This window comes from Rhipicephalus microplus, chromosome 5, assembly GCF_043290135.1.
Source record: "Rhipicephalus microplus isolate Deutch F79 chromosome 5, USDA_Rmic, whole genome shotgun sequence".
NCBI lineage: Eukaryota > Metazoa > Arthropoda > Arachnida > Ixodida > Ixodidae > Rhipicephalus > Rhipicephalus microplus.
In genome coordinates, this window is record NC_134704.1 from 157,357,053 (window position 1) to 157,374,411 (window position 17,359).

Below are 17,359 nucleotides of genomic sequence, written 5' to 3' on the forward strand. Positions count from 1 at the left end.
ACAGGCCCCAGAACTGGGACTTGAGTGTTGTGACAGCGAGAGAACTCGGATGTGCACTGAGAGCAGCAGCGCGTCTAACAAGTGCGATTGCCGCGGAAGAAGACATTGTGCGGGTTAATGGCACGAACAACACGTTGACGGTGAGCACACCGTGCATAAATCGCAGTGGGGCATATGCGACTGTGAAGACGCTCAAGCTGGGTGATCGTGACCAGCCGGTTTCGGCGTTCGTGGCGCCGTTGGAGAACTCCGTGCGGGGAGTGATTTATAATGCTTATGATGGATGCCCAGTGGAAGAAGTTTGGGCGGGATTCCTGAAGAAGAATGAAGGCATAGACATTCTAGACGCGAGACCTCTGGGAAAGTAAAAGGCGATTCAGATTACGTTCGGGGGAAAACGCATACCCCGGCAGATTACTTACTGGAACTGTCTGTACGCTGTGATCCCGTACAGAAATTTAGTCGAGACCTGCTACAACTGCAGACGAGTTGGACATCGAGCGGACGTTTGCTATCGTCCGAAGAGCAACCTATGTCACCGTTGCGGGAAGGACCATCCTGCCCCGCCAGAAGGAGAGCCACCTACGTGCACGCCGGTCTGCATCGTGTGCCATGGTGCGCATCACACAGGGAGCCGGAACTGCAAGTTTCGCCTGGCTCGCAAGCCACCGACAGGCCGGCAGCAGAGCATCGAAAGAGAGAGTGAAGCTGGTAACGATACACGGTCCTCGAGGGCCACGGAGCGGTCACCGAGAGGTAATGAAGGCAGAAGCAAAAGCAGGGACCGGTCGAGTTCCTTCCCGCCATTGCCAGGGCGTGGGGGTGGCCAAGATGGTGGACGAGCATCCAGTACCAACATCTGCGCACGCGACACCAACAAAAAGGTGAGCTTGTCATGCACGGCCTCCCAGAATGAAACCGCTCGAGAGAGGGAGTTAGCAGCGCTGGTTCAGCGACAGGGAGACTTGATTAAAAGAATGGAAAACAGAATTGAAGAGATGGAACGCGCACTTAGAAACGACCAACGGCAGGGGACACAGGCACCAGAAGTGCAAGGCCTACAGAAAGCGACGCAAGAGGCGTCTGCTCGCGTACAGGAGAGTGCAGCTATGGAAGTGGAGAATCGGGGGACAGTGAAGAGACCACTGCCGGGGGATGAGGTAGCTAACGCAAAACGATTAGCCGAAACGTCACCAGTAGACATGCCACAGCCTGTTTTTAAGGTCATTAGTCTTAAGTCGGATGTAACAACACTTGCGGATAAAGTAGGCAAACAAGGGAAAAGACAGGATAGGTTGGAGGCTCGAGTCGAAAAGATCGAAGCCAGATTAGACACAATAGAGGAGCGTCTCGGCATGCTCTCCACTGAATTTAAGGATTCCCAAACCCAGGTCATGGGCATGTTTCAGCAGCTTCCTACTCTATTGGAGGCAAGACTGCCTCCCGTGGGTGGCCAAGTGCCATTAGTCAACCTGGTGCCTCATCATGGCGCCTCGCCAGCAAATTGAGGTTTGGCAGTGGAACTGCAGGGGCTTTCGTCAAAAGCGGGGTAACCTGCAGTTGCACGTACAAAATCTGGATAGTAAACCAGACATAATAGCCTTACAGGAGGCTAGTGGTTCCGTAAAATTACCTGGATTTAAGGCATTTACAGCGCCAGGAACTGACTCAAGGGGCGTATCACGCGTCTTCACAGCCGTGCTAGTCCATCGCAACATCACTGCCATTCAGCATTCCGTAGATAGCAGCAGGGAAGACTATGTCTTGCTTGAGATTTTGCCTAAACGAAAGTATGAGAAGAGTCTGTTTTTACTTAATGTGTATAGTTTTCCAAAAGATAAAGGATTGGGCTTGCCACAACTCCTGATTCAAACTCAACGGTTAGCAGCTCGCGCTCCGCTTATCCCCTTCAGGCGCAGCGTCCACATTTGTGGACGCCAACTTCACAGCTCAATATCTCGAAATTTACTTTGAATCTCGCGCGCAACCAGTGCTCTCTCTATCACTACATGTTGCTGCAGCGACCCGTGGCGCCATCTGCCGCAGCTGACACAAAATAACTACAAAAACAACTCTCAAAGATGGACGCCTCCACGTTTTACGGCGGCGCACGTAAGTGGCTCTCACTTTTCAAGCCCTTGCTATGTTTCATTCGAGGTGGCATGAAATTATGCACTTGTCAGTAAGAGCTAAGAGATACCTCATGCCAATAAACAAGACTTTTGCAACTAGAAACTATTTATAACGTCAAAAAGGGTGCGTAAAATACCGCGTCCACGATCGTGGACATTGCGCCTTAGTGCTGCCTTTGTTGCAGGGCAGCCATTTCGCACCGTGTGCGCAGATATGATGGTTATGTGTGATTTTTTGTCTCCAGGACTTGAAGATCATGCTTCAAAACGTCAGAAAGTTGATGATGCGACAGCAGAAGAAATCCTCATGAGAATATCAAATGGAGATATCTCAGATGGCGACTTTTCAGATGACGAATTGGAAGCAGAAAATGAAGAAAACATAGTAAGTTTGCTCGAGATTGTGAGACATTATTTTGTGTTCTCGGGAAACATATGGCACCAAACTGTCTAAAGGTACTTTGACCCTAATTTACGCTGTTTGTTTCAGCCTGCCAATGGTCAGGTGACCGCATCCACGACCACAGCTGCACTGCCTGCACGACCAGACGCCACGGTCAGCTCGAACGCACCTGCGGCATCTACGAAGGCTGAGTTCAAATGGGTGAAGAAAGATTTTGCTCCAAGTGATGTTGACTGCCACTACAATCCTGAAGTAGCCTCGACATGCCAGCAGCCACTTGTGTATTTTAGCAAGTATTTCACCGAACAGATATTTGAAGACCTTGCTGAATTCACAAACAGGTATGTCCTGCAAAGAGACGGTGCCGTATTAGCCACTACAAAAGAAGAGATCAAAATATTTTTTGGAATGCTCATGCTGATGGGTGTTCTGAAATACCCACGCGTCAGAATGTATTGGCAAACTGCAACGAGGATTCCCGCAATAGCCGATTCGATGGGCGTGAAGCGATTCTTCAAAATCAGAGGCGCTCTCCACATAAGCGACGCTAATGAAGAACGGGACCCGAACAGCCAAGACAAATTTTGGAAAGTTAGGCCGTTGCTAGAAGCTGTCAGAAGCCGCTGCTTACAGCTTGTTCCCTTGGAACAGAATAGCATCGATGAACAGATGGTGCCGTTCACAGGACGCATTGCTGCAAAGCAATTTGTGAAAGGAAAACCGAACCCAGAAGGCGTGAAGGTTTTTGTACGCTGCAGTTTTGACGGTCTTGCACATGACTTTGAGTTTTACCAAGGGAAGGGAACGGGAGTGAGCAAAGAACATGCACATCTTGGCCTTGGTGGCTCCGTCGTAATGCGCCTTGTTGAAAGCCTCCCGAAGGCACAGAACATCAAGTGCTACATGGACAATTATTTTACGTCCGTGAAGCTCTTTCTTGAGTTAAAAAAGATCGGCATTTTGGCTAGTGGCACAATTAGGGGAAACCGCTTGGCAGGATGCGTCATGAAAACAGACAAGGAAATGAAGAAAGAAGGACGGGGAAGCTATGATGAGCGGGTTTCCCAGAACGACGAAGTTGTCCTTGTTCGTTGGCAAGACAACGGGACCGTCAACATGGCTTCTACCCACCTTGGAGTTGGAAATATTGGCACCGTGAGAAGATGGAGCGAATCCCAAAAGGTCCACGTTGACATTGACTGTCCAGAGGTAGTCCTGGACTACAACAAATACATGGGTGGAGTAGACAAACTAGACTTCATCATGTCCCTCTACCCAATGCGGACGCGAACGAAAAAGTGGCCTGTGAGAGTGATTTCCCATTTTGCATCTTTTGCGCTCTCCAACAGTTGGCTTGAATACTTAAGGGATGCCAATAAAGCAGGGCTACTAAGAAAAGAGACACTGGACATGATGGCGTTCCAAACAGACGTCGCGAATTGCCTGCTGAACAGCAATAAGCCACAAAAGAAGCGTGGACGTCCGAGCAATGACAACTCCCGAACAGTGAAAAAGAAGGTACCCAATGCTTCACCACTACCAGTCAGCACTGTTCGCTATGATGGGATTAATCATTGGCCGCAGCAAGTAAACATGGCTAACGCACAACGCTGCCGGAGAGAGGAATGCACATCCAAAAGCCGTGTCCGCTGCAGGAAATGCAACATTTTCCTTTGTCTGACATCTCAGAACGACTGTTTTTATTTGTTTCATACCAAATAGACTCTTTCTGATTATTTTTGCGGAAAAGACTTCCTAAGCAGTGTTCCTGCAATGATTATTTGCGAGCCTCCGAAATAAAAGCGTTTGTTTTCTTCTTCTCCACCGTTCATGGGTATTGCAACAAGGAAAGCGAGATGTAAAATATGTATTTACTAGAGCCTATACAACAGGCAGTATGGCGAAAAACCCACGCACAAGCCATGGCGCACCTTCGTCGTCTTCCTTTCCCTGCGTCTTCGTGCGCGCGCTTGGGTAACGGTCACGTGACAATATGACTGCTTTGAGGCGCAATGTCCACATATGTGGACGCCATTGAAAAATTGAACCAATGAATTTTTTTCTGAATTTCTTGTGGATTCCTTCTTTAATAGCGTTATGTATTCATAATCTGAACAAAATTTTTTTTTCGCTACGTCAGATTTAATTCGCGCCTGAAGGGGTTATAGCGGTAGGAGATTTCAATGCGCCTCACCCGGAGTGGGGTTATATTCGAGCCAGCCCAAAGGGCAATCGGCTTTGGCAAGTTGCCTGGGATCTGCGATGGACGCTGTTAAACAATCCACAAGATCATACGAGGATAGGCAACAGCGTAAGCATGGATACCTCCCCAGACCTTACGTTTTTTAGAGGCATCAGTAATGCAAAGTGGATTGACACGGGACAAGCGCTAGGAAGTGATCACTATATCCTTTCCACGAGGTTTAGCGCTGCGAAGCATAAAGACAAAGTGAGGGGGCATAGAATTACAGATTGGGACAGATTTAGGAAAAACAGAGCAGACACTGTAAACGGAAAAATTAATGACCTGGATGCATGGGTACAGGCGCTCAAGGAGGATGTAAGTAATACCACGGTAGAAGTGCCAGTCGAGCAGGAGGAGTTTACCGCTGACTCGAGACTATTACACATGTGGGAAGCGCACGCGAGTCTCTTGAGAAGGTGGAAGAAGCAAAAACATAATGGCGTCCTTCGCAGAAGGACTGCCAAGTTAGAACGTAAAATCGAAAATTATACAATTGAGTTGCAAGCCAAGCAGTGGGGCCAGATTTGTGATCGCATGAATGGACAGTTTGGATGCAAAAAGACATGGCAGCTGTTAAGGCATCTTTTGGATCCGGCAGCGACAAAATCGGCGCAACGGGGGCAAATGACTCGGTTAATGCATCAATATGAAGGCACAATTGGAGAGTTTATACAGGAACTCCGGAATCGGTACATAACTGATGGAGTAGACGGTTGCTTACCACACTACTCGGGGGTGGAAAACTCAGACCTAGATGAAGAGTTCACAATTGCGGAGGTGGAGTTTGCCATGGGGCAGCTGCGTACTACGTCTGCCGCAGGTCCGGATGGAGTTACTAATAAAATGCTGAGAAACCTAGATTTCAAATCGGTCGGGGCGATCACTGACTTGATAAACGAGTATTGGGTGGCCGGGGAGATCCCAGCACAATGGAAGCATGCTAGGATTATATTTATTCCGAAGCCAGGCAAGAAACTCTGCTTGGAAAACCTGCGCCCCATATCACTGACATCATGCGTGGGCAAATTGATGGAGCACGTGGTTCTCAACAGGCTTCAGAATTATGCAGAGGACAAGGCCATCTTTCCCCCAACTATGATAGGTTTCAGGGCCAATTTGTCCACACAGGATATCATGATACAGTTAAAACATGATGTAGTCAATCCCGGGCATGGCACGGGCACCAAAGCTGTATTGGGGCTTCACCTGAATAAAGCTTTCGACAATGTTTCGCATGAGGCAATATTGAATAACCTATCGGAAATTGGCCCAGGGGTCAGGACATTTCGCTACATCAGATCATTCTTGGAGGGCCGAACCGCAGAAATTTCAATAGGAGATATCAAATCGGACTCATTCTAGTTGGGAGGCAAAGGGACGCCGCAGGGTTCAGTTTTGTCACCGTTCCTGTTTAACATCGCCTTAATTAAAATACCGCCGAAGCTGGAGGAGATACCGGGACTCAAGCACCTATTTTATGCAGATGATATTACTCTATGGGTAACCAGGGGTAGTGGCGCGCATCTGGAAGAAACACTGCAACAGGCAGTTAATATTGTCGATGAGTTGGCAGGGGAAGCGGGACTTTCATGCTCTCAGCCAAAGTCCGAGCTCTTTGTGGTTCGCGACAAACCCAGAGGGCTACATGCAAGACACTATATTCCGCCACCGCCGTTAGAGGTAAAGGTAGGGGGTAGGCCGGTAGCTGAAGCTCAAACGATTAGAATTCTTGGTCTATATCTGCAAAGTAACAGGAATAGGGTGGCCCTTGAAAAACTTAAGACCACGGTCAATGCTACTGTCAGGTTAATCAGAAGAATCGCTAACCGTAAGAGCGGGGTTAAAGAAAAAGAACTCTGTAAGCTGGTACAGGCGTTTGTGCTCAGCAGGATTACTTACGCGACACCTTATATGAAGTTGGATGCCGCAGAAAAAGGTAAGGTCGAGGCTATGATCCGGCAAGCTTACAAGGCAGCGCTTGGGTTGCCTAACAACGCGCCTACAGAAAGGCTGTTAAAACTAGGGGTACACAACACCCTGGATGAATTATGGGAGGCGCATCTGGTGATGCAGCACGCTAGGCTTTCGACAACCAAAGCGGGCAGGATTATATTGGAAAGGATTGGCATTGGAGCAGAGGCTCCCACTGGGGACACTAAAATTCAGGTGCGGCGAGAGTTACATAAGGCCCTGTACATAAAACCTATGCCCAAAAATATGCATCCGATTCACCATACGCAGCGCAGGCAGGCAAGAGCCAGAGCTTTACACGTTGAGTACGGCGAGTACAAAGCGGCAGTCTATACAGATGTTGCGGAATATAAGGACAAAGAAGCTTTTGTGATTGTGGTGGTGGACAGGCGGGGGTGCTTGATCGCTTCTGGATCGGTCAAAACCCGCTCCTCGGAAACTGCAGAGGAAGCGGCAATAGCGCTAGCTATAACTAATTCGCAGTCAGATTTGATTTTCAGTGATTCAAAGACAGCCATCCGAAATCTGGCGAGGGGCAGAATATCGGCGACCGCCGCACGATTTCTGCATGGGGCCACGGGACGAGAAATGAGAGAAATAGAAATTGTCTGGGTACCAGCACACTCTGGGAACCCTGGGAACGAGGCGGCTCACCTGAATGCTCGAGGTTTCGTCAGCCGGGTAGGTGAGCCGCCAGTTCCGGGGAGGTCCGCGAGAGATGGGCTGGTGTCCTTTCATGACATAACGAATCATTATAAACTAGAGCGGAGGTTTCATCCGCCCCCGCACAAGCGGTTGACTAAGGCGCAGGAATGCGTCTGGAGAAAACTGCAGACGCGATCTTTTCCCAACCCTTACGTGTTGAACAAAATGTACCCGGAGGAGATTAAGCCGCAATGCAAATGGTGTCAGGCTGTGGCAACATATGATCACATACTTTGGGAATGTAGCATAGTGCCGCCGCCGGTGGATATTATGCGTGATCCCTCTCTTGAGCACTGGGAGGCCGTGTTGACCAGCTCAGACCCAGTCGTCCAGTTAAGGGTCGTGGAGTGGGCCACACAGGTCGCCGCCAACCTTGGGTTGATGGCCATCTAACACGGAATCATCCTCAGTTGCTTTCTGACGAAATAAAGTTTTTCCATCCATCCACCATAGAAATATAAGTGCATGCATTACACTCTTCATTTTTTTCCCATTTCTCTGCGTTTAAGCAGAGAGATGTTGAAAATCAAACAAGCAGATGGTGCAAATATTTTGCGTTTCATATGTAAATTCTTTTTTTTTGATAATTCAAGATAATTTGATTGTGTACGCAGTTGCAATGGGATTGCAATTTGAATTCTTACGTAAAATCTCGCACGTTGCCAAACGCGCAAGCGAAAGCGAAATTAAAGCACTGATAGAAAAAGCATAAAAAAGTTTTATACAGTGCCAACATTCCCACAATATAAAGCGCAAACTTAGTCAAGAATAAAATAAAAGTAACCAAGGTTATATTTTAGTTTTAAGTTTAGCCAGCTGGTTCGTGTTTTAAGCACAGCGCCACGCAGCACATGGGAGTGCGCACGGAGGAATGGGAGTGCGTGACCACTCGTCAGTTGCCATGGCGACTGACATGGCGGAGGCGTTTCTTGCAGCAGCCTGTGCAGCAGCCGTGAGAAGGGCATGAAGCTGCCCCCAGCATCATCGATGCCCGAGCAGTGGGAACCGACGAAAAGCAGCAAATACGGCGTCGGTGAGTGTAACTACTGAGCCCACACAGACCGATGTTAGTGAGGAAGGAGCGAGATTGGTGACGACGAAGGCGGCGGTGTAGCTGTCCGCCTTGACGAGGCCACCTGTTGACGCATGAAGTTTCGGTTGGGGTAACTTGATGTGACCCATGTTGGCAGTGTCTCTTACGCCTGAATTTTTGCGCGTACAGGCTTGTTGAAAGCTGTGGGGTCAGACTAAAGAATCTGCAGGGTCTTTAGGCCATGTCACTGCACCTTTAGTCAGTTTCTGTGGCCGCACGTCACGCGAAGTGGGGCCGCGGATGCCCATTGACAAGAGGCCTGTTCATCCGTGTCGGGATGGTCGATTTTTTCCTTAACGGCTACTGCACACAACTGTAAACAATCAACTCCATTAGTCCACGTTTACTGTGTTGTGCGGTACGTGCTGGGGAAAGAAAAGTGGAAATTTAAGGGCTCGTTTTCCTTTGATAAACACAATATTATTGTCTGCCAGTTCTCATTAATTGCGTGGTGGGGAAGTAACTTGTGGGGAAAGTAGACACCGCGGAGATACGATATCGGCCCAAAAGTTCTGAAGTAAATAAACCCCAGAATAACGCGTGATGGCAATGTGTCTGTCGTGGCGCTGAGCTTCCATTTACCCTGTGTGTTGTCAACAACACTTTCATGTATTATTAATGCAATCGCAGCTTTATGAATCATTGTTTCTGTGCAGTGTATTCAGCTTTATTTTTTGTTGTTACTCGTTTAAGTGCAGTGCTTGTTTCCACAATCTCATGTTTCGACCTAAAATGCATGAAAAACTTTATCTGTGGGACACTAATGATACTTACCACTGAACATTAATTAATTAAAATTGGCGTATACGAAGTGCAATAGAGCAAGTAAATAGATTAAGGTAAGAAGAGATAAAAGTGACTCTGTTTATAGCTTTCTACTTCCCTCTATTGACATGCATATTCTAATACAAGCAGAGAAATAAATAAACATGTGCACTGAAGCATTCAGAACAGCTGATTGACAAAATCTCTTGGTTTGAAAATTCTCGTAAGATAGCATGTCCACTGTGAAAGTTGTCTGACTTTCATAATTAGGATTTGATTTGCGAAGTGCAATGGGGATGATTGCAGATATTGTTGTTAAGCTTGTTACTCTGGTTAATTTATACCTTACCACTGTACTTAGAGGCAGTGACCACTTGAATCTAAACAGTGAACAGAGGGAGAGACTTGTCTTGGCACTTTGTGAGGGCAGTCCTCTCATGTTTCCTTCTTGGCTTATTCGATGATGGATTTCCCCACCAGTGTCAGTCTCTGTTCTTCAACTTTCATTCTTTTCATACCAAGTGTGAATTAAAATCCCTTTAGCATCGAGTTTCCTATCAATACTAGAGGGAATTCTGGTGCTAGTGTCTATAGGAACTGCTACACACAATGCTTCAGCAAGCATGGGAATGATGAGTAGTTCACAAGTTTGTCTAATTGTCGTACTTTTGGCTCCTTTTGGCTTGGAGCTGCTTTGTCACGAAATCACAGTCAGCAAATGATCCGCAGTTGCACTTCACACTTCAATTCAAATTGGGTCACGAAGTTCACAACGATTCATTCTTTTGCTCGAAACAAAACCAAAACACAGCAGTAAACAAACCCACATGTGTGCGCGAAGCCCGCAGTTCACGAAGACTAGGCAAACTTGTGTACTACCCATCATCATCATGGTGGCTGAACTATCTCAATGCCAGAGTCCTGTCTACTTAATTTCAGAAAACTATGCTCTTGAGGAGGCAGACAAGGATATCTGAATTTCCTACTGGTGAGATGTTTATGTAGGCAGATGTGAAAGTGAAACGCCACACATCAGTGTCAAGCACATAGGACAGCTCGAAGCATTTAAACATAAGTTTCTTACGGCAGTGTCAACATGTATTTACATTAAACCACCTAAATGTTTGCTGAAGATTATTGCATGCATCTAGGATGCAAGAAAATAAAATTTAAAAAAATATAACAAAAAACATGCTAAAATTAAATTGCTGTGTCTGGGACTCCCATGGTTTGTGCTGTGGAATCGGCTTGACAGAAAATGGAAGTTGCTCTGGCAGCAGTTTTTTTTGTTGTCACCTGATATGTGTGAGGGCATTAGTCTTGTAAAAACTGGAGGCGTCAATATATGCAGTGCCCTCAGTTGATAGGGTGTTTGCCTGAAAAGCTTTCCTATCAATTTGAGGGCTAAACATCAACCTATTCTATGTTTGTAATTGGCGATAGGCACTGTCGACATGCTGAGGTGCTTGTAGTGACGTTACGGGCTGGGCAGAGCCCCAACGTCGCCACAAGTGCCTAAGTATGTTGACGGTGCCTCTTGCTGTTTACAAACATGCAATAGCTCTATAGCACACAAGCACAAATATTATAGTACAGCCAACCCACTAGTTCAATTGATTATTGCAGGCAAGTCATGTAGATTCAGCTCCCACATTAGCACCGTTGTTTCTTGCTCACTTTCACTATATTTCACCATATCTGTTCTCATTTACTTCACTTTGTACTTATCAATACTGCCCCCCCCCCCCCCCTATTAAACACTCATACAAGTAAATGCTAACATAGCACCCTATTATTTAATGTATGCATGAATATCAGAATGAAACAGACGTGGTTTGCAAGAGGTGCACTATTGTAAATTATTTCAATTTTTTAAAAAGATTGCTCTTTTTCGCTTCTCTGCATCTTCGTAAGAAAGCTTCCATTTTGCAGCACACGTATCACTACTAATGTTTTGCTGTGAGGCCTTGTTGGTACATGGTGATTGAAGACGATACTATAGAAGCAGCATAAAAATAAAAGAAAGGCAACGCGTGCCCTTTGTCCATTGCTTTTTTTTTGTTCTGTGTGTTCCTTGCACTAGTGTGTCAATAATTAACCTCTTACAGTGTGCATTCTTCTTTTCTTTGTTTTTGCCTAGAGAAACATTCACACACCAGTTGAAAAAAATCGCAGCATATCCGCAGAGTGAATGATGATGAATGGGGCGAAGCATCTGTCCGTCAGTCTGTGCATGCATCTGTGCGTCCGATCGCATTAAAGAATGCAGACTGCGCATGGGTAACACCAACGAGACATGAGCCAAGAAAGCCGAGTGCAATCGTCTTCCAACGCACCGGCCGCTCTGCTTCGTCCGTGCCCCACCAACAATCTGCCATGTACGGTGACGATCTAGGAGACTGAGAGAGGCACTCGTTCTCTGCGTACCCAGGCATAGCCCGCGCAGCAGCCGTTCGGAGAGTAGTGGTACAGCGCCATCTAGAATATCCTCACCCAACTGCAGTTTGTATGTACTTTTATGAGACAGCGCCTTTTATTATACTGTTCGGGAGATGCTGCCTTCTTTTCTTTCTCGTCTCTTCTCTTGGTTACGCGTGACGCATGACAAGGTTAGACTAAGAGGAGGTTCACCGCTAAAATTCCCAAAGGATTGAAAATCAGAAAATCACTCTGACACTTTCACTAATCCAGGGGATGCTTATTGAGTGTTTACTAGCTTAAAGAAAAAGCTGCGTAATCAGGCTTCTAGCACAAAACAGTCTATATATGTCTGCGTGTTTCTGCACTGAACAAACTCAGACTTGGAATATGAACTAGTGTCCAGTTTTGTGACCCTCATTGAAGCATTCAATATTGAAGATGTGGTGATTTCAATTTATAGACTTGTAGAGCTATAAATATGGACTTGTAAAGCTATAAATGTGTAATCACCCAACCTTGGTATACCATATTAGGTTATAGCAGCGGCATACGACAGGCGTCGTGCAGACTCTTTTATGAAGCTGCCGCGTTCCCTTGTAGGGCTTCGTGGTGTGCGGTCGGCGCTGTTGCCGAAATTTCCAAATGTCTAATGGCAGAAGCTTTCCCTCAACTCCCTGATCGACCTCTAAAAAGAGGTCACGTCGACGTTTCATTCTATTCCAATCTCCAAACCGACCTAAACAATTTCCCCCGTTGCCACGTTTTGCATAGCGAAAGAAGTGCAACTCTGCGTAAACTGTCCCCCTTCTTGGTGACGAAATCTCTACCCTGAACAATAGGAAAGGAATACAAAGCTTCAAAAATGAACACCGGAGACCTTCTGATAGAAATAAAAAGGAAAGAACAAGTAACAAAACTCATGACATAGACAGTATAGGAAACATAGATATCACAATCACGGCTAACCGATCTCTAAACACATGTAGGGGTGTTATCTCTGAAGTAGATTTCCTGAACCTGAGCGACGAGGAGCTCCTCGAGGGTTCCAAGATCAAAATGTAGTAAAGGTCCAACAAATAACCTTCTGATAGAAATAAAAAGGAAAGAACAAGTAACAAAACTCATGACATAGACAGTATAGGAAACATAGATATCACAATCACGGCTAACCGATCTCTATAAACACATGTAGGGGTGTTATCTCTAAAGTAGATTTCCTGAACCTGAGCGACGAGGAGCTCCTCGAGGGTTTCCAAGATCAAAATGTAGTAAAGGTCCAACAAATAACAATCAGATGAAAAAAATGAACAACTCCCGACAAAACACATGGTCTTAACTTTTGGCACAAGCACACTTCCTAGCTCCCTCGAAGCAGGTTACCTTAAAATAAATGCCAGACCATACATATCAAACCCGAGGCACTGCTTTAAATGCCAGAGGTTCGGCCATGCTTCACAATCTTGTAGAGGTAAAGAAACCTGTGCCAACTGCAGCGCCAATGACCACAAGTCAGAGGAATGTCAGGAATCTTCCCGCTGCATGAACTGCAAAGGCGATCAGCCGGCGTATTCCAGATCATGTTCATGGTGGAAAAAAGAAAAAAAAAGTTGCTCTAACAGTCAAAGAAAAACTAACCTTCTTTGAAGCGAGGAAGAGGCTTGGACTCTTATCTCAGAAAAGCTACTATGCCAGTGTGGTATGTCAGGGGGCAACACCGCAACAGGCTCAGGAGCCTACAGGATCACGGCCAGTGGTCCCGTAGCAGCTCCACCTGCCCCCTTGGTGGCAGCAGCCAGTGCTGCTCCACCATCAACAGCCAAGGCGGCCCTACCTGCTTCGGTTGCACAAGGCCCGTGACTCATTCGCACACCAAAGACCGAGACGCGCGTCTCAGGGCCTGGCTCTTGATCCTCCAGCCCCTCTGACAAGGCGATGGAGGTCCACACTAAAATCTTGTGGTCTATACCGAAAGACCAGCGCTCTCTCGAGCGCACCAAGCGGAACAAGACCCCAATAACGGTGCAACCCAAGCGATAACCTGAGTGGTTATCGCTCCTCATGAAGCCAGTTTTTATCATGTGTAACCTACCAAAATTTTAACAATCAATATACATTATTAGTATATTTGCTTCCTTTTAATTTCATCATGGCTTTCATTATTCATTGGAACGTCAGAGGCCTACTTCAAAATTTAGGTGACATTGAATACATCTTTAACCAGTTTTCCCCGATAGCATTTTGCCTCCAGGAAACAAACCTGGGTGCAAAGCACACTTGTATACTAAAGGGTATACAGTTATCCGTAAGGACCGGCAATATTGTAGCAGTTTATCGGGAGGAGTTGCAATTGTAATAAAACGCGGCATTCCCACCTGAGCAATCACGTTAAACACACCTCTCGAGGCTGTGTCAGCCAGCATTATTGCACACAATACCATATCTATAGGCTCTATCTACATTCCCCCCAATGAACAGTCAACACTACAAGAACTCGAGGACTTGACCGTCCAACTTCCAGAACTGTTTGTTCTCATAGGAGATTTTAACGCCCATGGTACGCTATAGGGCAGTGACAAAACGGCCCAAAGAGGGCAATTAATTGAAGATTTTATTTTATCGAATAACATTCGTCCTTTAAACTCTGGCAGACCAGCATACTTTTCACCAAACTCAGGCAAGTTTAGTTGCCTCAATCTAGCATTCTGTTCACCATTTGTTTTTAATGATTTCAAGTGGGAAGTCCTCGACTCTTCGTACGGCAGTGATCACCTACCTGCAATCATCAAACGACCATTCTCACTACCCACTATCACCTCTAAACTACGCTGCTGGCTAATCCATCTTGCGGACTGGCCACTGTTTTCAAGAATTCAAAACTCGAGGACGCCATCTCGCCAGATAAGATCATCGATGACATAAACGACAAAATCACAGATATCATAATTACAGCTCCAGAAAAAACAATATCATGATCATCAAATCATGTCCGAAATAAACTAAATGCCTGGTGGACAAAGCAATGCATTGAAGCAAAGAAACTGCAAAACAAAGCTTGGGGTGTCCTGAGGAGGTACCCCACATATAGTAACCTCGTGAACTTCAAGTAGGCTAAAGCGAAGGGGCGTTATACCCGTACATAGGCTGAAAAACATTATGGCACAATTGCATATCTTTCATAAATAGCACTGTCTCGTCTAAGCGATTGTGGGACCAGTTGAGGAAATTCAGAGGAGACTATTCAGCCTACACAATACCCATTCTTACAAGCTCAGACATCCAGACAATAACACAAGAACAAGCCGACATATTAGGGGAACATTTCTGCAACATTTCCAGTTCAGCCAACTACACTGATACTTTTCTTAAACACAAAGAAACTGCAGAAAAGCAGAAACTACTGCTCACAGGTGGATCTATGCCAGAACAATAGAAAACTGCCATAGTAGTCCCATTTCTGAAAGCTGGAAAACCCCCAACGTCCCCTAGCAGCTACAGACCGATCGCTCTTACCAGCTGCCTGGCGAAAACTTACGAAAATATCATAAATTGCAGACTATCATTTATTCTCTACTCCAGAATTTGATAGACAATCGTCAGTGCGGATATAAAAAAGGTTGCTCAACCACTGACCATCTTGTTTGTCTGGAGCATGAAATATGAGAGGCTTTTCGTCACAAGCAGCACTGTCTTGCGGTTCTTTTCGACTTGGAAAAGGCCTAGGATACCATGTGGCGACACGGAATTCTGCAAGACCTCGCTAGTCTGGGTATTCGAGGCAAAATGCTAAAATGTTTGTCTGATTTCATGACTAACAAAACATTTCAGGTGCGGTTAGGCACTGTACTTTCATGTACATATATCCAGGAAAACGGCGTACCTCAAGGTTGCATCCTTAGCACTACTTTTTTCATAGTAAAATTGAATTCAATTAATATGGTCATACCACCCATAATCATGCACTCTCTATATGTTGACGATCTTCAAATCGCTTCTCGTGCTTCTAACCTCTAAACATGTGAGAGGCAACTTCAAGTTACCATAAACAAACTAACACATTGGGCTGACAGAAATGGCTTCCGATTTTCTACACAAAAGACAGTTGCTGTGGTATTTACATTGAAAAGAGGATTATTTTCAGACCCAGAGCTTACTATAAACAACATGGCGATAATGATAAAGCATGAACGAAAATTCCTAGGGGTTATATTTTGACTTTCTGAACTTTCTGAGAACTGAACTTTCTTGCTCATATTAATGTACTCAAAATCAAGGCCAATAAAGCGCTGAATACATTAAAGGGTTCATCTCATAAGCATTGGGGTTCTGATCGATTATGGCTATTGAAGGTTCGTCGTTCCCTTGTGCAAAGCATTTTAGAGACTATGGGTGCATTGTTTACGGCTCGGCCAGAGAATCTTACATTCGCCGTCTAGACCCCGTACACAATCTCGGTCTGCGTTTATCAAATGGTGCCTATAGGACATCCCCAGTCCAGAGTTTATACATAGATTGCAACGAACCTCCGCTACGCCAGCACCACATATTTTTAACCCTCTCATGTTTTAAGCATTAGTTCACAGTCTCAACATATATGCCACGACATTATCACGAAATGCCACTCATGCTTACACTACGCAAACAGGCCACACCTCATCAAACCATTTATTTAACCTTGGAAAAGCATTGCCGCACCTACAATATTTGTACTGACACACTGAAGGTCGCCATCAAACCACCAAGACTGCCGCCATGGGCTGGCCTGGTGCAACTGTGCGATTTTTCACCGACCCGATTTAGGAAAACGACACCGCATCACAACACTTAATTAAAAAATTTCACGCAATCCAGGACAAGTACAAAGGTTATACCAAAATTTACACAGATGGCTCGAAAACAAAACACCATCTTGGCGTTGGGATTGTGACAGAAGAAAGTGCTGTCAGTGTTAGACTACCAGAGTGTCCATTTCCAGAATGTCCATTTTCAGCGCTGAAATGTACACCTCATAGAAAGCAGTAAAAAAATCATCACTGAGGAATAAAGACAAGTAATCATTTACACCGACTCATTAAGTTCAATAAAAGTGCTGCATTTAAAATCCGAGTGCGTCCCTTTACTAGGTGATATCCCACATATGATTGTTTCAAATAATGAAAATATGACTGTCCGTTTCTGTTGGGTTCCAAGCCACATAGGGATACCAGGCAACGAAAAGGCGGACAAATGTGCGTCTTTAGCAGCACAGACATCAGTTAAACAAAGATTCCCCTTAAACATAGCCTACGTACTATTTGTGCACCATTATCATCAAAATGGCAGCAACAATGGGACTCCTGCACGAGTAATAAACTGCATTTGGTGAAGCCCACAGTGGGCGAATGGAAGTGGTGTGCTCACCAAGAACGGTTTATTGAGGTCATCCTATGCCGACTCTGCGTTGGGCACACTCATCTCACTCAGAACTTTTTGCTTAGAAGAGAACATTTGCCGGAATGTGAAAAATGTCATCAGCCATTAACGGTTTTACATATTCTAATCACGTGTCCATACATTGAAAAAGAATGACGAAAGCATTTCAGAGCACTATACAAACACCACACACCGATGCACCCGAATAAAATTTT

The 17,359-nt window shown here is 45.6% G+C and overlaps 1 protein-coding gene across 3 annotated transcripts in view; it reads left to right on the forward strand.

The window, feature by feature from the left end:
* Positions 1-8,301: 8,301 nt before the first annotated feature.
* The window catches only part of spg (dedicator of cytokinesis spg), a 212,128-nt gene continuing 203,070 nt past the window's right edge, over positions 8,302-17,359 (forward strand). For 2 of the 3 annotated variants that reach the window (XM_075896109.1, XM_075896111.1), the window contains exon 1: positions 8,302-8,489. In XM_075896109.1, the coding sequence (XP_075752224.1) occupies positions 8,420-8,489 (70 nt within the window). In that variant the 5' untranslated portion in view covers positions 8,302-8,419. The remainder of the gene's footprint in view (positions 8,490-17,359) is intronic. The other variant, XM_075896110.1, reaches the window with a different exon arrangement.